This window comes from Esox lucius, chromosome 19 (genome assembly GCF_011004845.1).
Source record: "Esox lucius isolate fEsoLuc1 chromosome 19, fEsoLuc1.pri, whole genome shotgun sequence".
Taxonomy (NCBI): Eukaryota; Metazoa; Chordata; class Actinopteri; order Esociformes; family Esocidae; genus Esox; species Esox lucius.
In genome coordinates this window covers 33,478,138-33,500,989 of record NC_047587.1, presented here as the reverse complement: position 1 = coordinate 33,500,989, position 22,852 = coordinate 33,478,138, and the positions used below count along the sequence as shown (strand labels likewise).

General features: G+C 41.1%; 1 protein-coding gene across 4 annotated transcripts in view; it reads left to right on the top strand.

The window, feature by feature from the left end:
- Positions 1 to 21,833, top strand: part of pot1 (protection of telomeres 1 homolog) — a 62,737-nt gene extending 40,904 nt beyond the window's left edge. For 2 of the 4 annotated variants that reach the window (XM_010864424.5, XM_010864421.5), the window contains exons 10-20: positions 547 to 702; positions 18,164 to 18,348; positions 18,448 to 18,527; positions 18,634 to 18,660; positions 18,814 to 18,970; positions 19,528 to 19,730; positions 19,996 to 20,131; positions 20,269 to 20,351; positions 20,827 to 20,921; positions 21,049 to 21,154; positions 21,562 to 21,833. In XM_010864424.5, the coding sequence (XP_010862726.4) occupies positions 547 to 702; positions 18,164 to 18,348; positions 18,448 to 18,527; positions 18,634 to 18,660; positions 18,814 to 18,970; positions 19,528 to 19,730; positions 19,996 to 20,131; positions 20,269 to 20,351; positions 20,827 to 20,921; positions 21,049 to 21,154; positions 21,562 to 21,719 (1,386 nt within the window). In that variant the 3' untranslated portion in view covers positions 21,720 to 21,833. The remainder of the gene's footprint in view (positions 1 to 546; positions 703 to 18,163; positions 18,349 to 18,447; positions 18,528 to 18,633; positions 18,661 to 18,813; positions 18,971 to 19,527; positions 19,731 to 19,995; positions 20,132 to 20,268; positions 20,352 to 20,826; positions 20,922 to 21,048; positions 21,155 to 21,561) is intronic. The other 2 variants (XM_010864425.5, XM_010864426.5) reach the window with 2 other exon arrangements.
- The last annotated feature ends 1,019 nt before the right edge of the window (positions 21,834 to 22,852 follow it).

The window sequence follows — 22,852 nt, the reverse complement described above, 5'->3', positions numbered from 1 at the left end:
CATTCTTTAGTGATCGAGATTTGCAACCCCTTCATCTCCTTATAGAGTTCAAAAGATATATGACAACGTAAAAAGACACAGGCTTAGGATAATAATGCTCTTGTCAGTGTTGACACTTTCTGCCAAATAACATAGTCATTATGAGGTAGTAGCTCTGTCAACCCTCTGGGAATGTGTCCTTATTGGGATGCTAATATGCTCAATTTTATACTTGAAGGCATATGTTTACATAAGCGCCTTATTCTGGGTAATGACGCATTGTCATAAACAACAGGGACCATGACCCTACTGTGTGGCGATGACAACATGACATTTGCAGTAAAGATTACTTGTGTCTAGGGGCCATTTTCTACTGCCCCCTCTTGTTTGTTCCCACTTTTCAGCTCTTTCAGTTCTTTCCAGTTTTACCCATGGAGGTGTGCATTTTGGTTGACAATTTAAGTTTGACTTGTTTTGTTGTTCATTAAAAAAAAATCCCCATTCTTGTTCTCTTCCTCTTTGGTGCATGTGTTGAAAATTGTCACATTATTCCTTTTTTTTGTCCAGGTTTGGGATGGTACGAAGTGTGCTTATCCTACGCTGGATGTGTTCGTTGAGCCCAACACTCTTGAAGGAAGTCCCCCATTGTCCAAGTACATAGAAGACCTCACAGTCAACATCTTGGTCTATGACAACCACGTAGAGATCGCCCGGCAGTTGAAGGTGAAAGGTCACAGATATACTGTTGCTTAGCAATTTCAGATGGTAAAACACATCAGTTACCTTGTGCTCACCTTTAATCCAATTATTTTTCTTAATTGCAAAATAGTTAGGCAGTGCCCTGTCACTATGTTAATCCCAGAAGGTTTTGCGACCAGCTATTTCTGCCTTGTCATGCCCTAAATTAACAATCCAGTTTGACCTCTCTCTGTCTCTCATTCTAATAGTCTACCTGTGTTCACCTTCAACAGACAAAATATTGGGTTTGTAGGTTCTTTGCAGTGCCTCCTGCGAATGTGTTATGTTTTCTTCCCCTTCATTTCCCTGCCAAAAATAATAATGGTGAATATTTAAAACGCTTCAAGCCGTATCGCTTTCTCATTTCTTACTCTCTCTAGCCTTCTCTTTCTCCATCCTTCTTTGGAGTGTATAACTCAGTCTTTCTGCTTGATGGAAGCTGCAAAGCTTTGATCCTTTGCCTAAGTGATGATCCTAATCAGTGGAGAGGCCCTGCTGGCATATGGTTGCGTAATTGTATCATTTGTTACCCAAATCAAAAATATTCTTAGTCACCAAGGTCCTCTTGTTTGCAGGACACATTGAGGTTAAATTCACCAGCAGTCATAAGTGCAATAAGTAACTTGGTGTTATGTGTAGCTACATTCAGAGCCCCCTTGATTAAGTAGCACTTTAGTAGCATTTTAATGACTTATTGTGGTATTCCAACCTTTGTAGACACGAGAGCTTCTTTTAAAAATGAAACATCACAAGCTACTCTTATTTTGTGCTTTCAATTAGGCAAATTGTTCCTCACTTCCCCGCAACTTTTTCCAAGGTCATCAGTGTTCAAGAGGAAGTACTTGACTAGATTTTTGTCAGTGCACATGATCAAATAAGATTTCCTAATCTAATCTACATGTCTAATCTACCTACTCATGGTGTAGACTGAAATTTTCTACGTGTCATAATCCTGATGAAACATGGCAAAATCTGTTCTTGTTGCATTCCTCCAGTCATTTATTACATAAGGGAATTTTAGAATTGCTTCAGAAAGGTCTTTGGTCTGTTTTGCCTTACCTCGGCTTCGCGTTTTGATAACTGCTTAAATCTAATGAGGACAAGGTGACTTTTGTCAACATATTTGCTTCAGTAGCAGCGGAGAAGCGCAGCTCCATATTGTTGGGATAGACTGTCTCCGGGGTGGGGTCTTTTTGTGGAAGGATTAGACAATCGCATGACGATACGGTGAGCGAATTTACAGGCCTCGAATTTAGTCAAGCTTGCTCTGTATGGATTGATGCTTGTAATTGCGCTTGTTATATTCAATTTGTTTATTTGGATGATGATAGGATATACTGTATGTCTGTGGTGATGTACCGTTTCCAGTGCTGCATTAATTTAGCAGACCTATCTTGACTTAGGGTTCAGGGTTCTGGAGAGGAGAATACGGCCGATAGTAGAACCTCGGATTCAGGAGGAACAGTGTGGTTTTCGTCCGGGCCGTGGAACACTGGACCAGCTCTATACCCTCTACAGGGTGATGGAGGGTTCATGGGAGTTTGCCCAACCAATCCACATGTGTTTTGTGGATTTGGAGAAGGCATTCGACTGTGTCCCTCGCGGCATCCTGTGGAGGGTGCTTGGGGAATATGGGGTCCTGGGTCCTTTGCTAAGGGCTGTCAGGTCCCTGTACAACCGAAGCAGGAGCTTGGTCCGCATTGCCGGCAGTAAGTCAGACTTGTTCCCAGTGCATGTTGGACTCCGGCAGGGCTGCCCTTTGTCACCGGTTCTGTTCGTAATTTTTATGGACAGAATTTCTAGGCGCAGCCAGGGGCCGGAGGGTGTCAGGTTTGGGGACCACACAATTTCGTCTCTGCTCTTTGCAGATGATGTTGTCGTGTTGGCCCCTTCTAACCAGGACCTTCAGCATGCGCTGGGACGGTTTGCAGCCGAGTGTGAAGCGGTGGGGATGAAAATCAGTACCTCCAAATCCGAGGCCATGGTCCTCAGTCGGAAAAGGGTGGCTTGCCCACTTCAGGTTGGTGGAGAGTGCCTGCCTCAAGTGGAGGAGTTTAAGTATCTAGGGGTCTTGTTCACGAGTGAGGGAAGGATGGAACGGGAGATTGACAGACGGATCGGTGCAGCTTCTGCAGTAATGCAGTCGATGTATCGGTCTGTCGTGGTGAAGAAAGAGCTGAGCCACAAGGCGAAGCTCTCGATTTACCAGTCAATCTACGTTCCTACTCTCACCTATGGTCATGAGCTTTGGGTCATGACCGAAAGGACAAGATCCCGGATACAGGCGGCCGAAATGAGCTTTCTCCGCAGGGTGGCCGGGCGATCCCTTAGAGATAGGGTGAGAAGCTCGGTCACCCGGGAGGAGCTCAGAGTAGAGCCGCTGCTCCTCCACATCGAGAGGGGTCAGCTGAGGTGGCTTGGGCATCTTTTTCGGATGCCTCCGGAACGCCTTCCTGGGAAGGTGTTCCGGTCCCGTCCCACCGGGAGGAGACCCCGGGGAAGACCTAGGACACGCTGGAGGGACTATGTCTCCCGGCTGGCCTGGGAACGCCTCGGTGTCCCCCCGGAAGAGCTGGAGGAAGTGTCTGGGGAGAGGGAAGTCTGGGCATCCCTGCTTAGACTGCTGCCCCCGCGACCCGGCCCCGGATAAGCGGAAGAAGATGGGCCATGGGAGATGGGCCTATCTTGACTTACCCTCTTTGTATAAGGCCTCGTCTGAGAGCCTTAATCTTGAGTCAATATGTGTTTAATGGCTATAGGCTGCATTCCAGTAATAAACTAATTATTAGACATTAACATTTAATTTGATTCCATCATCATTCTTAAATTCAAAAAAATTATAATTAAGTTGTCTACGCTATTACCCTATACATCACGTTCAGTTACAGAATTGAATTGCCATTTCTCCAGGGCTACATTTATTTGATAGACCTAATTTGAATGATAGGCCTTTATTAACAATAGCGTATTTTTCTTTGAAAGTGTAGTCTATGATAGTCATTTATATTCTTATTTTATTATTTTGTTAAAGCCTATTAAAGCTTTACACTTAAGTAGGTTAATGAACTGATTATACATTCATACGTTACTTTTTGTCATCAATGTTTGAATATGATAGGAAATAGCTTTCAATTATCCATCCTATGTTAATAATGTTCATTAATGTTAATGCATTTAAAAATGATAATATGATAATCAGACTGAAATATTTATCCTAATTTTCACATCCAAATAGGCTGGCTATTCATTTCCCTATTTTAATATTAAAAGCACTCTGGTATATGGATGAACATCTATTGTTCAGAGAGAGGCTTACCAGAAAGATTCCTGTAATTAGGCCTTGGATAATATAACAAATACTAGGAAATATGACACTGCACCAAAACTAAGTCAAGTTTACATTCAGCATCAATGCAGACAGCTCTCTATCTCAATATCCCTGCCCTGGGCACACTGGAATCTCTTCACAAGTATTTTAATTAGTCGACATTTTCTCTATCAATTAAGTTTATGGCAAACTAGGACTCATTGTAGATTTATATCAAACATGCTGTGTTTGATATTTTAAAATGGCACCATTTATTCAGGAAGTGTTCTACATATTTCTAAAAGTAAGTGCAATCTTTAGAACCTCTATATTGTAACTGCCTGTAAGTCAAAGCTTTTAAACCTCTAAACTAAAACTCCTTGTATCTTTGTTCCCTTTTTCTAGTTGACATTAGGTCTCAGACAGGATGTGGTGCATCTAAGAGTCCATAGCTACTTATGCATGTCACTTGTAGAAAGGTAGTTAAACAATCATCCTGTGTCAAGCCCACTCCCCTATGCACACTGTTAGTGAATTATGGCGGCCGGTCAGCCCCCAGTACAGAACTCTGTTAAGCTTTGAAGAAAATGCCTCAATACTACCCCCCTTTCTATTGGGCTGCTGAAGATTGATTCCAGAGAAGGGAATGGATAGGCAACTTTAAAACGTTCACTATGCCTGGGGTAGCTACCTGGGCACCTTGACATTTAATTGGAAGGTATCCTCAGATGGCATTCATGTGGACCTGGCAAGCTTCTGTCATCTAAACACTGGGAAAAGAAATGTCCAACATTGACAGCCAACAGACGTGTACCAGAAATGCTATGATCTTTACAACTTGGACGCCACTGATAAAGATAGGCCTTCTCTGACACCAGACGTGGAAAATGTAAAGAGGTGTGCTGTCATGGTCATTGCAAAGGTGAGAGCGAACATGAAATGTTTTGAATGTAATAAACCAAGATGCTTGTATGCCAAAAGCAAGCTGTCTAGAGAAGGACAGAATGTGGTTTAACTAATTCGGGATGACAAAATGTTTACATGTGGTTCAGAGCAGAGACCGCCCATACCACAAGCAGATAGTGGCTTTCCAGGGGCTAACCTGTGGAGACTGTATTACTCAGCAATCACAGTGTAATTCCCAGTGTGTCCATTGTGGATGTCCAGATGTCCTTGAAGGGGAAGTGATGGTGATGCTCAAACAGCAATTCCAACACATCTGGTCCATGTGCCCAGTGTGTAAGCAAGAAGGAAAGCCGTTAACACCATTAAGACCAGAACAAAAACTGATTAAGGACTAAACAGACTGCTATTGAACATTTGAAATTAGCAAGTGATTATGCTATTGCCACTGACCACAAAACATATGCCATCATTTCTTTTTTCCAGACAATTCTACTGTACATGTTCAATCGGCATTGTTTGTTGACACCCAGTCGTTATGATGTCTTGTGAAGCTGTTCTTGGTATTAGAGACAGTATTTTCATAATAAGATACTGTCACAAGTTATAGTTCCTATTGTTTCCTTTCTCATGATTATAACAACATTAAAATTTCATTTGTATTCTTTACAAAAAAAGAATCAAGAAGGATTCTCTAGTGTAGCTTTTTGCATGGAGTAATATAACTCTTGAATAATACATTTTGCCTACATGTTTCCAGGACAATGTAGTAAAGTTCTCCTTTAATCCTCCAGTATTCAGGTTTTGAAAATTTCAAAATATTAAAACTTTTTATATTAAGAAGAGCGAATGTCTCTTACTGAGTGACTGACTGACTGACAACCCCTAGCTAAATAGCGTAGTGGTAGACTTGTGAACTAAAGGTCCCGAGTTCGTATCTCCTCGCAGGCGAAGCAATGTACGGATTATGAATTATTCCGTATAAACCGTTAGTGCATCTACATTATAGTAAGCCTCAAATAAAACTGTTTACGGTTATATTGCGACTGTTTCTGGTGGATTTTCGTACGTGTCTGTGCATGTGTTTTGGGTCAGGATAGACAAACAAATTTCCGGCTTAACATACAGTAGTTACGTTATAGTAAGCCTTAACTCAAACTGTATACAGTTATATTGCGACTGTTTCTGGCATGGAAAAGTTTATCTTCAGTCTCGCTAGCAATTGCTCAATTTTTATGATTATTCCTAGGAAGTTAGTCGATACTAGTAAGCCTATTACTGGCTAATAAGCTGTTAAAACGGCCAGTGGCAAAAGCAATACCGTTCATAGACGCTATGGTAGAGGTAAACTTAATAAGAAACGTTAGTCAGTTTAACACAATCCTCAATAGAGTCTAGCGACTGCTGAAACATGTAATGCCGTGGCGTAGTGTTTAAAGACAGTGCCTCATGTGGAAGATCTAAGTTTGAATCTATTGAGAGCAACAACATTTATTAATTATTTCCTGTAGATTCCATGATTCTTTTGTCTTTTCACTTGATGAAAAAGTTAGTTATCGTCGCCTTTATTGATAGTATAAATGTCATTCACAAATGAAAGAAAAAAGTATGTTGTTTTTCCATGAAAAAAATTAAATACGTTCTTATGCCATGAAATGAAATGGCTTTGGCAGACTCGCTAGCAATTGCTTAAGTCTTATGACTATTCCAGTAAGATAGTAGATAACAGTAAAGCTTATTTCTGGCTAATACGCTGTTTAAACGGCCAGTGGCAAACAGCCTACATAAACGCTATTTGTGGTGGAGTTAAACTTAGTAGAAACGTAGCAAAAGAGGATTTGTTCAGGATATACAGATGCCGGGTGTCAGTATGGACAAGAGGCTATACTGACACCCAGCAAATGTACAGCTCCGTGTTGTAGTGGTTAATGACACAGCCTTTCACGTGGGCGACCTGGTATCGAATGTCAAAATGGCAACACTTTCTATTGCAGGCCGGCTGAACTAGGCTTGCCTGGTTTCTTGTTTTATTCGCCTCCCTTTCTGGGGGAAAAAAATCTGTCAAACAGGGAATCAGTTTTGTCCGGCCTTAGTGAAATCAATTTTTACCTTTACCCTACACAATACTTCCTTTGACACTGGTTGCCACGGAACTCCAAAGCCTAATAGATCCACCCCCACTTTTACAATACATTTTTTCTCCAGTCGTAGCTTTGGTGATTGTGGCCAATTAGTTAAGTCCTTTCTTCATCAGACCACAGGGTTTCAAGAAGCTTCAGGGTTATTGAAGTGTTGTGTTGCATACATTGGCTCCCATTGGTCTATACTCTACCACATTGTATTATGTTACAACATAATCATTGTGTTTGAGTTTGATCTAAGTGAAAAGTAAAATATACAAATTGTTCTAAATTATTTACAAAACAGAAATGATTGATTTCAAGTATATATCAAAATGTGGTGCCGGCACTTTTGGCAGCAGTTTCATCCATGTGTCTATTTGGATGAGTTTCTACCAGATAGTGATTTTTGTCCCTTCTATACAATAGTTGGATGGGTACCCTTTATGAACAAAAATGTTCAACTCTTTCTTCTTGACAACTGGATTGAGATCTGGGCATTGGCTGGGCCACACTGATGCATTTTTATTTACAAGCCACTCAGGTGCGACTTTGGCTGTATGTTTGGGGTCATTATCCTGTCCCAGGCCTCTTGTGGTCTTCAGCAAGTTTTCTTCCGTGATTTATATGTTCTTTGCAAGCTTTCCAGACCCGGACCCAGTGAATCATACCCATAGCATGATGCTGCCGCCACCATAATTCACATTCAGGATGGTGTTGAGGGCTAAAAGTCTCACCAGACCACTGAAACATCTTGTAGGTCTAAGTGTCTCCATAATGTTGTTTATTTCAACAGTGACTGGCATTTGCAAGGCTTTGGATATCCTTTTATAACCTTTTCCATCTTTATAAGGTTCCATTACCTTGTTATGCAGGTCTTTCAACAGTTATTTTCTGCTCCCCATGGCTCAGTATCTAGCCTGCTTAGTGCATCCACATGAGAGCTAACAAACTAATTCATTTATTTGCCACCTTAGTGATTGTCAAAGGGGAGATGGTTTTTATATCATATCCCTGATTGGTGCTTTTGAAGAACCTTATTCCAGATAAATATTCCCTCATGATGTAGTTTTGGTAAGAAATTGTTCTAACCAACTGTGACCTCTCAGAGACCGTGTTTCATAGAAATCCACTATTTTCAGCAGTTTTATATTTGTAAATAATTCAAAACAATTAGCAGATTAAATCTTTCACTTTTAATTTTTAATTTTTTTGTGTTTAGTGGTGGCAAAAACTTTCATTTTGTAAATCAATACAATGTGGAAATGTTTATAGTTGGGCAACTGTTCTTAAACAGGAAGCTGGTTAGTGACACATTAGTGTTGTATCAAAGTGTGTTTCGTTGTGAAACAAAATACAGTGAATTGTATTTATTTATTTTAAATGGGAATATCCAACCAGTGTGCCACCTTAGTCTCAGGGCACAGAATCTTTATTTTCCACGCTTCTTGTGGCACAGCAACAGCCTTTTCAGAATAAAGTCAAGGATCATAACTGATACTAGCCAGATTATGTAGAAGTGTGTTTGGGTATACTTTCTTTTATTCATACCTGATATTAAAATAAGATCATGCTCATGCTGTTGACTCACATTTGGTGTTTTGTCCCGTTATGGTCTCCAGTGCTATCTCCACATTGTGAGTTTGGTGTCCCAAATTGTCTTACCTGAACATCACATTGGGGCTGTTGCATTGTCAGGTTTTTCCTCCTCAGTCTGAATGTCATCCTGCTCTTCGCCGGTTCCCTTTTCTTGCCTCTCTTCTTCATTGGTTTCATATCCCTTATTCTCATCAGTATCTGTCTGTTTTTCTTCACTGGTCTTTCTCCCAGTCACTCTGGCGGTCATCTTTATTTTTTATCATTCTCTTACTCGTCATCCTTTTGGTTGATTTCCTCCCTAACGTCAGGTACACTATCAGTGCATTCCTTCATACTAATCTTCCTTTGCTCGTCACCATTTATTTGCCCTTTTTACTGCTTTTTGTTTTGGGACTTCACTCTCACTATTGAGGTCTTTTTCCACATCAGCTGTCATTTTGTGTTTTTTATCATTTTACCGTCTTTTCTCATTCAAATTTCTTATACAGCTTTCTTGTGTTATTTTTTATTCTCTATCAGCATTTGTCTCACCTTCTCTCCTTCAATATGAACAGTTTTTTTTTTTATGAAGATCTATTTGTTCACATGTTACAGCAATTATAATAAGAACAATGCATCATCTTACGCATTCATCTAAATGTGTGTGCTTATTGTACATGTGTGCATTTTTAATATGTTAATTAGATGAAAGGTTATGCGTTTGTTAGTTTGTGGACGCCCATCCATGTGTACTGCCCGTCATCAAAAAACATTGCTTGTTTGACATGGGAGATATAACCTCTCCATCTCAATTTTAACCTGATGCCACACACACACACAATCTATGAGTGCTGGCACATGTCTTAAAATGAAAGTGTTGAGTAATTAAACCCCTTTACCGGCTAGCATGCTAGCTATTCCCATAGAACTCCATTAATTTTGCTTGGCCAAATTTTTTGATTATGTTTTGTGAACTGTAAAAACAGAAGGGCTGTGTTTCATAATTCATACTTTTGTTCCTTCTTGAGCATATAACAAGCACAGAAGTCAACTGTCAATTTTTAAGTGCAATTCTGAACCTAACAAGGCAAAACGAAAAGTAAGTACCAACCTTATTGGAAGTTCTATTAGCGTACTTGGGAGGTCTGGGAAATGTGTTTATTGGCGGTATGCAGGTGTTTCGTTCCCAGTATTCATTGTTACTTTCGTGGTCGCAAGGAACTACAACAGAAGAATAACTTTATCGTTATAGTTGATATTATGAATGTCAGCTGTAGCATTGTTTATATGTATAGACATTTTTATGACAAAATACAAAAACACAAATGTGTCAGAAATATTGCAGATTGTATACTCTGCTCAAAAAATCTAATGGATCACATAGTCATTACAGTATAAGAGTGTGTAGGCAGTTTCTGGATGACGAAGGCATTAATGCCACTGACTGGCCATTACATTCCCCACCTGGATCCAATTGAGAAACTCTGGGACTTGTATTGGTGCATCCGATGCTGCCAAGTAGCACCACGGTCTGTCCAGGAGCTCACTGATGCCCAGATCCAGGTCTGGGGGGGCCATGGAGGTTTTGAGTGAGAAGAGATGCATTCTATTTGCAGTGGTCTCTTAAATTTAACCCTTCTGTTCCTCACTCAAAACCTTCCTTTTCGACTTTTTTGGAAAGGAAAGAAAAAGGTGCAGTGGTCCGGAGCTGTATTATCACATAGTTGTTTGGCTCCTTTTTAAATCATAATGATGACAGAAATCACCCAAATGGCCCTGATCAAATGTTGAATATTATAAATACCCTTGAATGTTTGGTCTTGTTACAGACACACAAGGTGACACACACGTGAAAATGGCAATTAAAGGTGAATTTACCCCAGACACTAATTGCTTTTTAAATTGCAATTAGTGTCTGTGTATAAACAGCGAATTAGTTTGTTAGCTCTCATGTGGATGCACTAAGCAGGCTAGATACTGAGCCATGGGGAAAAGAAAATAACTGTTGAAAGACCTGCATAGCAAGGTAATGGAACCTTATAAAGATGGAAAAGGATATAAAAGGATATCCAAAGCCTTGCAAATGCCAGTCGGTACTGTTCAATCACTTATTAAGAAGTGGAAAATTCAAGCCAAGGTCAAGTAGACCAAGAAAGATTTCAGCCAAAACGGCCAGAAGAATTGTTCGGGATACAAAGAAAATCCCACAGGTAACCTCAGGAGAAATATAGGCTGCTCTGTAAAAACACAGTGTGGTTGTTTCAAGGAGCATAATAAAGCGAAAAATTATCTGCATCGTCGAGTTGCCGTAAAGAAGCCTTTACTGCTCCAATGCCACAAAAAAACCCGGTTACAATATGCCCGACAACACCTTGACATGCCGCACAGCTTCTGGCACACTAATTTGGAGTGATGGAACCAAAATAGAGCTTTATGTTCACAACCATAAGTGCTGTGATTGGAGAGGCTTCAACAAGGCCTACAGTGTACAGAATTCCATCCCCACTATGAAGCATGGTGGTGGCCCACTGATGGTTTTTGGGTGTGGGAGCTCTAAAGGCACGGGGAATCTTGGGAAAATGTATTGCAAAATTAAAGCAGCATGTTATCAGAAAATGCTGGCAGACAATTTGCATTCTTCTGCACGAAAGCTGCGCAATGGACGCTCTTGGACTTTCCAGCATGACAATGAACCCTAAGAACAAGGCCAAGTTGAACCTCCTGTGGTTACAGCAGAAACAGGTGAAGGTTCTGGAGTGGCCATCACAGTCTCCTGACCTTAATATAATCGAGCCACTCTGGGGAGATCTCAAATGTGCAGTACATGCAAGACCAACAAAGACTTTGAATGACCTGGAGGCGTTTTGCCAAGACGAATGGGCAGCTAAACCACCTGCAAGAATCCGGGGACTCATAGACAACTATGACAAAAGACACTGTCATTTGATGCTCAAGGGGGCAATACACGGTATTAAGAAATAAGGGTTGCAGACTTTTGAACAGGGGTCAGTTAATTTTTTTTCTTTGTTGCCATGTTTTATTTTATGACCTGCCGGTGAATGTAGGTCAACTCTTTTTCCATAAGTAAAAAAAAGACGTGTTTTGCCTGCTCATTCATGTTTTTTTTTTGTTTGTTTTTTTACAAATGGTACATACATTACCAATTCTCCAAGGGTATGCCAACTTTTGAGCACACCTGTATTACACACCAAGAAACAATAACCTTAGCACACGTTTACCAGTGAATTTTCTGTTTCCATTGATAATTTCCTTTTGAGAGGCAAATTCATGGTCTTTCACCACTAGGGAAATATAGTAAACTGTACTGTGAGCACAGGTGTTTTGTGTATGACAAGTGGGCTATACCTCTGCGGTTACTTGACAAAAACAATGTCATTAATACCCATTTACCAATAGAAATAACAGTTCATGTTTTCTCAACTCTCCACAAAACCTGGTCATTAAATGAAGGACTCAACCATTTGTTCCCAGAATAACAGCAAAGTTTCCATGTCTAAAAATAGTAGGCATTTTACAGTGGATTTGCTAGTGAGGGATCTCAGTAGGTAATTTCCACAGACACGGTTTTCAATAAGCGATACTCCAATCAACTGGTTTTTAACTAGCCAAATCTAAAATAGGCTATACTTCTGCATTATAGAGTAGGCTATACATTTTATGGTAGGTTACTAGGTACAGATCTCGGTACTTAATTTCCACAAGCATGGTTTTCAATAAGCTAGGATAAAATGTATTGCCATTTGGACAATAGTAGTTAGTTATCCATATCTAAAAGGAGTAGGCTTTATATTTGACAGTAGAATGCCAGCAGCATATATCAGTAATTAGCTTCTTAACCTGGCCCGAATAATCAGCAAGTACATTCCCTCAGCCAGTTGGTTTAGCAACATATCAATAGAATTAGCTTAGTTGTATGTGGCTTTGGTTCAATTACACTGCGATGCGATTCGTGAATGTATTCTCAATCTGTATGTCACCTAGTATCACCAGGCAGGACGATCTCAATAGGAATGGTTCAATGTCATTATGTAAGGTCACTTCCACAAATGATTCCTTCAAATCATGATAGCCATTGTGTTGCATATTATAAAGTTAGGCTGCTTGTAATATCCAGTCTACCCAGATGGTGTTTAAACAAACTTGTGGAGGGAACTAATTTACTTTAGAATTGTTTTCTTATAGAAAGAGGAAAAATGTTGACACCTTGTGCATTTATCAATATATCTGCTGATAGGAGCTGCACCGAAAGACATCCAATGGCTCTATCAATCATGGACAACTGCGAGTACTCATGATTGACTTGTAGCACAATGGGAATAACATGAAGGGACAGTGAATTGAAACCAAACATGACATGACTACATTTCTTTTTCAGATTTCACTCGCCCTTCAGCTCGTACGACAGGTGTCCCATTCACCTTTTTGTTTGGAGCTGAAAATCATGAAATGTTTTGATCTGGATATTGGCATTATGTCAATACTACAATTTAATTCATAATTCAGTCTTGCAACCCTAGGGTTAAAACATATGAAATTATAATAATTGCATACATCCAGTTAATATTTATTCTGTAGTCCTCATGAATTATTTGAGCTGTAGTCCATGTCTGCAATATTGTTTTGAAATCTTTTTTTTAAATAACTATTTAATTTAAGAAAAAGCAGATATTTCGATAGTTTAAGCTATTAGTTCCTTTGTGAATATTTTAGTGGTTCCACTGTTTTATGTTGATATTTTAACATTATAACTTAAAATTCTAAACTGAATGACATCATCAACAGTTCTTTCTCCAAAGCATTTTTGCCTTTAAGATGTTTTTCTTTACAAAATCATAATTTTGCTCAGAATGGTTAGTTGGAATACTCTATAAAATCATGGCCTCTTAAACAAAATTATATTTTTGACAGGAATCGTTTAATGCTTATCATCCATTCACTCTCTTATATAAAGCCTTTTCACAGCAGATGAGTGTGAAAAGAAATATTTCCCCATTCATCAATCTCCTCTGGCGAATCATCAGTGTGACATTGGCAGAGCCGGCTATGCTGTGAGCCGGGCTAGTTAGTGAAGAAAGGGGGGTTATTAGGATACCAGAAAATGAGAAAGAGAGGGGAAATTGGGTGAGGAGGAGAATGAGAGTTCCCAATCAATACATCTTTATCTTGTTTTCCTCTGGTCACCCACACAGCATGTTGTCTCTGACAAACGTACACACACCTGCCACTACTAATACAGCACAGTGCCTCCTGAATGTGTTCTATTTTCCAAACACTAACACACGTCACCACACAGTGAGACAGTATGGGAACTGTAACTTTCACTCGCAGTGTTTACACACACTTGCACTGACACCTCCCACTTCATGCAGGTTCATTATAGTAAAAATAACACCGGTCAGTCAGAACTTATGCATTGTAGATCGTACGCATGTGGATTATCTGATTTCATGTGTCGCTTACTTGTTAACTGTATGGTTCATTGAGCTATGCATGTATGCATTTTGTGCTGTGTCTGAAATGCACGGATGATTACAGTAGGTCCCGTGCCTCATTAATCTGTCTTTAAGGGTCCAATAACATCGGCCACAGAGTCAAAAACCGACACTCATCCATGCTGTCTTAGGGTGATCCTGTGGTGTAAACCGCTGCCTCAGGTGCACGTGTACTGCCGCAGCATTGGCTTTTTTTTTACCCCGTCCAACAGTACCACCTGCCCCTTGATGGAAATCCCATGCCTTTTGTTTTTCATTTCTGCCTGATTTTTCCACAGGGTCAAAACTCCTCATTATTTAAGATTTTAAATGAAACAGAGGAGCTTCACTGATGTAGGTCTTTTGTTACTTTCGATTGCTTTTAGTGATGCGTTGTCTTGAGTTCCTTAAGTGACCTTCCATGTTGGCTTGCACTCGCGCTGTAGTGATGAACCCAGAGTGTTTTTTCAGTTATTGCCCTGCACCAACTGTATGTGGCTGTATGCTCTGGCTCCCTGTTTATTGAACACTGTGTATGAGGAAAATCAGATGATCTCTGTGGGCAAAACTCTCCCTCTAAAAGTACAGGACTGTCAGTCACCGTTCGTCCTCATGGTTTAAAAAGTGGCAGGGCTTTGAGAAGGGAAAATGGTCCTGCTTCTCCGTCATTGCTCTGCTCTCCATCTTCGCCTGCAAACAACACCATGATCAGGCATGCTTTTCCTCCGCGGGATGAAGCCATTTTTACCACCAGATCATTTTTAGAGTGTGGTTTCAAGTGACAGTCAGCTGTTGAAACAGTAAGCCCCCACTGCCCCTGTTTCTGTAAAAAGCTTAAGGATTGGGCTTGGGTCATGTACCCACTCAGAAATGTATTGACCTAGCTGTGGATGCATTGACTGACCATCCATGATATTAACATTTAACTTTCAACTACTACATTTGTAATGCTCTGTGCACAGTTTCTGTATCTTTTTTTTTAAGGGGCAGACAAATAAATTTTTTCAGTAAAAAAAACTAAAATCTAACCATGTCCATTCTTTGATTTCTTTTGGGTGTTTGTTTTTCTCCTCGAGCTTCTCAGGAAATCACTACTGTTATCTGGACGAGGAGAGGTCACAGTGTCAGTGACTCTAGATTTCCCTCAGTGGTTTGTTTTGAGAGTCATTTACCTTCTCGTTAAATATGCAGCTGGAAGAGTAGAACTGGATACTGGCTGACCGTCTATAGGTCTGATCCAACTGTCCTAGTAGTCACTCCTTTCTTGACCCATGGGTCACATTTCCTCTAGCTGAGTCACATATTTGACACTGTTTTCAAACGCAGACATGCGGCCTTGCCTGACAATGCCAACCGAATTATTCCAGTCCGTCATTCGTTTTATGTTTCATTTTGAGTTTGCCATTTGTAATGTTTTTTAGAAAACATTCATAGGTGTTTGGATGGTCTTTAACCAGTCGGGGTCTCCGAGTCAATGGCGAATGCCTCTGTTGTCAGCTCTACGGTGGCTGTACACCGTCACCTCTTTGTAAATATCCCACCGCTTCAGCATTCATGGACGTGTGTGCATCCGTGCATATTTATCAGAGACATCTCCTTCTGCGGATGGTAGGGACCTTTTGGCTAGCCACACGTCTTACGATCAATTATTCATGAGGTGAGGGAGAAATATGAGAGAGACAGAGCACCTGTGCTGCCTGAACACACTTGTGCTCCCATGACCATGCTCTCTCCAAGCAACCGGTGCCTAACATGTTTGTTCATATATTCAAACCCAAGTGTCGGGCATGCCACAGAAGGTGTTAGGCTACTGAGCTGAAGCCTAGGCATTCATTCTTAGGGTCCACACAAGTCAACAGGTCTCAGACAAGGTATCTTGTCATGTGTGCTTGGTTTGACACCACCCTCATTACTATAGCTGCTGTTATAGGTGTTGATTCACTGCTTTACTCTTTTTAAAATGTTGACATCATCTTGTAGTTTAGAGAGCAATTGTTCTGTGTTTACCTTTCATTAAAGTTACAAATTGCGAAGAGCCCAAGCATTGTACTTTAATCTAGGTGCTTAATCTCAATGAGCCACCCTTATTGGGCTACTTTTTTCTCCTCCTTGGAATTTCCCTACTCCCCAGCCGAGATCTGGATGCTGCCATCTGAGTAATTCAATACCCATCTCTTTTGAGCTTGTTTCCTTCTATTATGAAAATGGTGCTGTAAAATTTGCTTCTCTCTCGCTCTCTCTCATGCGGCAGTGGGTGGGCTTAGGATGTTTGGTCACATGAGATTTTTTTGGTTTTGTGGGTGACTGTTAAGCAGATAGGAAACCTCACCCTGACGCATTAACACACCTTGATCTATATCAGGAAACAAGGCTGACACCAGCCGAAAAAGAACCTCCATCTCTTGGCTCGGTGTTAGTGGTCTCATTATAAGCACACCTGGCCACTGGGCAGGGGATGGTAGGTTTAATAGCCGTAGCGAGGTAGGAACAGCCTTGGGATTGGATTGGCTAGCTTTCAACCAGAGCCCATATCTCCCTTTGTTCCATTACCAGTCTCTGAGCATTAATCATTTACTCTGTGTCTCTAACACCTGTTTCTATGTTTGGCATTTAAACAAATAAAACCGGGGCCGACTCACAGAGCTGTTGTGTACCTCCAAATTAACTGTCATCGTCTGGCACATTTCTTTTACACCCCCCTCTTTCAAGAGGAGTTGCGGATCACTTTTCCTTTTAGGAGTCCTAGAATATTGTGACAGTGGTTTATGTGATATGCCTTCAATGTGTAGCTATCTTGGTGCCATTTAAGGGCTTGTGGTTGTGCACCAGTGCTTTAAGACGGTCTTGGTACAGATGGATGTTTTATTCCTCACTCTCTTTGTGGTCCTGCTGCTGCTGAGCCCCCCCCCGGGCCCATTATCAACACCCTGCGCTCCAGTCAGCCCTGACTGCTGGAATCCTCAGGACGGACATCCTCCCTTTGTCTGCTAAGTGTTGCACAAGAAAGAAGGATTTATGGAAGAGATAAGGCAAACTTTGCTTGCCTCAATCTCCACATCCAGTAAGGGTAGGTCTTTGGGCTGTAGAGTAGCTCTGCTACTTCCCAAAGTCTCTTACGATGCCATAAATATTTTTTGGAATGCCTTTTTTGTGTGCAGTACAAGATGCTAGCTCACGCTGTGGCTGGAAGCTGAATTCCAGCCCTTATAATCGGTGGAGTTAAACTGCGTGCCTAGTCAACCATACTGCCCACTTTTGTGCTCTTACCGGTGGAGCGGAAAGTCAGGTTCCTGTCACCCTGAAGCTGGTCATGACAGTATAGCTCATCTGTTAAAACACTGAGAGCGATACGTTGTACCAGCTTAAACTGGTTTGTATCAGCATCCCAAGGAAAGGTTCAGATTTGCTACCATATCGCCCTCTTCTGGCTGAAAGTGTGAAGTTATTGTAATGTGTCATGCTACTTGTTATTCAGCAACAGAGAAATCATTCAGTGACCACCTTGGGAGCAGTAGTCCCTTTCGCAGATGTGTGGTGCTGATTGCCATCGGAATAAGGCAACTGCAATTTATTTAGTTTTTTTTTTACAATCACTCCAAAAGGAAGACCTTTATCTTATCAAAAGGTCTTGCAACACATCAACTCACCTCAGGACCTGAGACAATAATTGTAACAATACACATCATCTAACTTACTACTGTTTTTTCCCTATGTTCTGAATAACCTTGAAAGCAGGTAATAAAACCGAAGTAAACGTATTGAACTGTAGTATTACTTTTTATTGTTAGTGGGACAACAAGGTCACGTTTTAGTAAAGGTTAACATGGTAAGTTACTGGACATTTATGTAGTTTCTTTCCAGTAGTTACACATTGGAAATATTATTTTAAATTTTTTTATTTACCTCTTAATATCGTGCATAACCTATGACCATGTAATTGTAGTATTACTCATGTCATTACTTTGTTGCTATTTCTATTGCTGTAGTTACATAGCTTCAAGGGGCAACTTAATGTAAGTTAATGTCTTTGACTCTTTTCCAATTAGCCTGGGACATACCTTCGAATATACAACCTACATGCAGTTCCTGGGGCCAGTCGGTTGCCTGGCAACGACTCTGAACAGTCAGATCAAACGGGACACCTGGGTTTCCACCTGCATGGGGGCACTTCATATGGAAGAGGTTTGTGCGTCCTGCCTGACGACAGCCCAGATATACAGGACCTCAAAAGGTAAGAGGGGGCGGTGGCCTACCATTTTTACCTGTCACCCGACAAGGCCTAAAAGATCGGAAATGATCTCTTGAGGTGCTAATATTCAAATTGTTTCAGGATCTTGGAAAAAATTTCGGATTCTGACGTGAATGACTCCTCTCTGTTGGATGTCTGGAATACGCCGCCAGAGTCTATTGGTAGGTGCCATTTCATGTTTGTGTGAATATTCCAGTCACAATGGTTTTTTAAGCTGTCATCTGGAGGAAAGATACAGCACCACATAAGTGTCTGTTCTTGTTTTAGAGACTGTTCCAGTTGAGATGGCTACTGGTAGGAAATAAGAAGTACTGTCGGGTATTTGCGACATCTGGGGGGAATGTATTAGCACATATTTTAACTACTGTTACTAAACATACTGGTGTTCTGTCAGAGAGGTGCATGTTATGCGATTTTCTAGTCCTGTCTAACAATGTGTTTGTGCAGAGCGGACCTGTGACCACACAATGGACCCGGTTACATTGGCTGAAGTGAAGACCAGAGGGCCCCCTCAGGTTTACCATGTTAAGGCTCAGCTTATGTCTTACCTGCCTCAGAAACTTTACCAGTCCTTGAAACTGTACTGTCACAAGTGTAAATCCATGTGAGTTACTTCTTTACCCTTTCAACCAAACAAAAACACTCAACAGTACATTAACATGATTCTATTGACTACAAGAAGTTCTCCAGGAAGATGAAAATGTGTTCTCTTTACATATACTGTCATCCCAGGGTTGCACGATTCTCTAGTCCACCACAAATACTCATGATTCAACTAAACACCTAGTCTTATGTTGCCAGACCTTGGGTAACAACACCAGGTGTTGTAACAATGCTAGCTGTTTTCTGACATTCAGAAATGGACATTCCTGACATTCAACAAATCCCGATTTTGGGTAGGCAGGGCTGAACTTTCGGGGGGGGGGGGGGGTAGTGTGCTCGTGCAAATTGGAGCGCTAGCGTAAATGCAGTGACATCCGTTTCTTCTGGTTGTTTAATTTCCGATACCTCCCACGTGCACATTTCCCTACAAAGTTCTACAGATGTCTGTCCTGTAGCCATTCAGAGATGATGGAGGTAGCCGTCTGGCTTGAAAGACTACTAACGTCCCATGCATAGATTCATCAAGAGTGTATTGAGAAACTGTCCTGTACCTTTCAGACGGGACGTCCCTGATGATGGAACAGTGGGGGGCATGTTCTTGGAGGCCCAGAAGGACGATGGGCCATGTGATGGGTACTGGAAACTTGAGCTGCATCTCCCTAGAGAGCCTCCTTCTGAACTGCCCAGCCGGACCCTGACTCTTCACATGTCCAGCCAACTAGTGGGGAGTGGCAAGGCTAAGGAGCTTATATTCCTAAAGGGTGAGAACAAAACTGCCCTGTTACTATGGCGACATGCTGGGTGCTACCCGTGTCTTTTTGCCATTCATGGCCACAGCAGCTGTATAAGGCAATCCATTCCTGTTGAAACTCAATGACATGTCTCTCTCATTCGGCAGTGCAGTTGACATGTTTTCACTTAAACCTATGCTGTCGTATTACAACGCTGTATATTTTTGTTCTTCAGCTTTATACCTTGTTAAAAAAAAAAAACGTGTTATTCGTGTTTTTGTCTTCTCTCCAATAGGGGCTACCTTGGAGGAGACTTGTCGGATTGCATCAGCTTACAGTAACGTTGTCCCAGTGATGTCACCACAAGGATCCATGACTTTACTGGATCTCTCCGCTCCCTTCCTGTTCCGGGGTTCCAGAAGATACTATGGGTCTGTATCTTAGACTTGCTCTGGGCGTGACCACATAATCACTGTGTTAGCCATTTCTGACACAGGTCCCGTTTTCAGTCTATGTATTTAAATGTATTGAATGTGTTGTGGATTTTTATGCCATTATGTCTTTTCAGGTGCAAACAGTGCTCGAATGTAAAATTAAGAGAGTCATTGGGTGAAGAAGTGGAGATGTTTGATGAGAAAAGTGTGGCAGAAGGTATGACATTCCACCCCATCAACCCGTTAAGCTTTCACCTGGGTCTTGTTCAGTAGCAAAACTGTACCAAAACCATTTGCAGTGGTAGGAAGATTGGTTTAGACCAGTTTGTGTTGCTCCTCTGACACATTTCGTCTGTACTGAACACAACCTTGGACTTCATAAACACAGGGTTTCATTTCATTACATCAGTCAGTTTCTGTTTTCAGGGGTTATTACACTCCCAACCCTTTCCTGATCCCTCTGTTGTTGATGTTATGTCGCTTTCCCTGCTGCACTCACTCTTAATGTTTGGTCTGCTGTCTCTTTACACCAGCACTGCTTAGTTTTATGTCGTGGCTTTCCCACGATTCAGCAGCACTTCAGGTTGTAAAGTTCCTCCACAAGTCCACTCTTGGCTCTGCTCAGGTTGTAATGTTCCAGGTCTCTCTTTAATCATTTGGTTTTAAGGTTATGGCTCTGCCCTCTTTCTCAGCAATGGGGGTGCAGCTGCTACAGTATGGCCTCCTGATGAAGCTGGAGCTGCAGGATGGGACTGGCTCCTTGGAGGCCCTGCTCTGGAGAGATTCAGTATGTTGAAAGACTAATCAGAGAGCACATTCACATTAATGAAGAGTCTTTAACTCAGAACCTATAGGTCTTCATGGGTCAGCGATCCAGTTGTCAAACTGGTAACTCTCCATTAACCCCATGGCAGGAGTCATTTTTTCACGTGTCAGCTGTGGACGCAGCAGCCGACCAGGAGGCTCAAGACAGGGTCCAGGACACCATGGACAGACTCTGTCCACCAGGGAGTAGCATGGGTGAGGCAATCAAACGACTAATTGGCCTGTTCTAATAAACAGCCCTATTACCCTCATGGTAGCGGGCAGTGTTGTAAAGCGCATTGATGTATTAACATCACATAAATAGGCCTGTGTGAGGAAAACATTCTATCAATATATGTAGGGCAGAGTATTTAAACCCACATCAGCATTGGCCACTAATGAAGGATTGACGAACACCTTGGAGGTTTCCCATTAGTGAGCAATGAGACTGGATGAGCTTCCAGTCAGATGACCCCTCACAGCCGGAATTCAGCACTAATGCAAGTGACTGAGGAAAGCAATTAGCATTGACATGGTCCTTGTGTGTGTGTCCTTGTGTGTGTGTGCGCATGCCTATGTGACATTTGGTTTCATGTCTGTCGGTGTCCTTCATGTGTATCCAGCAGATAGGCCCTGGCTGGATCTGTGTCTCTCTTCTTACTCAGTGGAGGAGGACGGCCAGAGAAGGACTTGCTACCAGATTTGCCACACAGATGCAAGAGGCCCTAACCCACACACACACATACTTCCTCACACACACACTACCCCTAGTGACACGTAGCTCTCATAGTAACTATGTTCAATTTACAGGAACAATATTTAATATGTTTCCCTACAAAATCAAAAAACGAACAAACTCATTGTCTTATTAGAAATAAATCAGACATGTAAATTATTTGAGTTGTCTTTTTTTAATGTAATCATAATAGCCATGACATCATTTTCACTGTTGATGAATATCATTACAATGGATAATGGTGAAGAAAATCACTATTTCTTTGGTGAAAATGCCTACTGAAAGTTCTTCCATGTTTTCAACTTTCACTGGTACCTGATGGAACCGAAAAATTTAAATTCTGTGTTTATTTACATATTCAATGATTGTTCATTATTTCCTATGTACTTAGTTTCTATCCTAGTAGGCAGTCATTGGAAAGTTAGCGGTAAACAGATGTTTCTTTAAGGTGTGAATGCAGGGAGAAAAGGTTTGCTTGTTATTGCCTAGCTGGCTTGTTTCTTGAGATAACACCACTCTGTCATATGCGATGGCCCCAGAACAGATTGGAATGTGTCCCTAATTGATAAGGGGACTATTCTTCAGGATTCGTTTTGTTATCCTTTGGTCAGTAAACCAACCCCCACAGGGGATATAAACCAGAGTGGAGTTTGAGAAAGAGTTCTTGCATTTTCCTTACTCCTGCGTGCATGTTCTATCTCCGGAGGACTTTCTATCTTTGATACTTGTACTGTAATTGTACTACACTCTTTGTATATTAAATTAATTGGTTACATTCATTCATTGACTATTTGGAATTAATCTAAAATGGGTCAAAATCTAGTTCCTTCACAGCCGAACTGGGTTCTAAAAGCACTTTCATATCACTCTTAATAGAGTTTGTTTGTATGTGATTCATTTGGTAATGATGGTTTATGGCCCAAAGCAATGTGGCTTAAATTGTTACCGCTCCCTGGGTATTAAGTTATCCCTTCACTATCTTTTATATATTAAGGTAGCTCTAGAGCACCATCTAGTGGGTTGTCACTGAGATGTTTGTTTGGTACTTAATTAAGTTTGATTATTAGCATGATATTGTTAGTGTTGAGGCTATGAGGTTAATCCAGCCATTGGATTTTAAAGTGAGGATGCATAATTAACTATAAGGAAAGTTCAATCTTAGACTTCAACAATGCAAT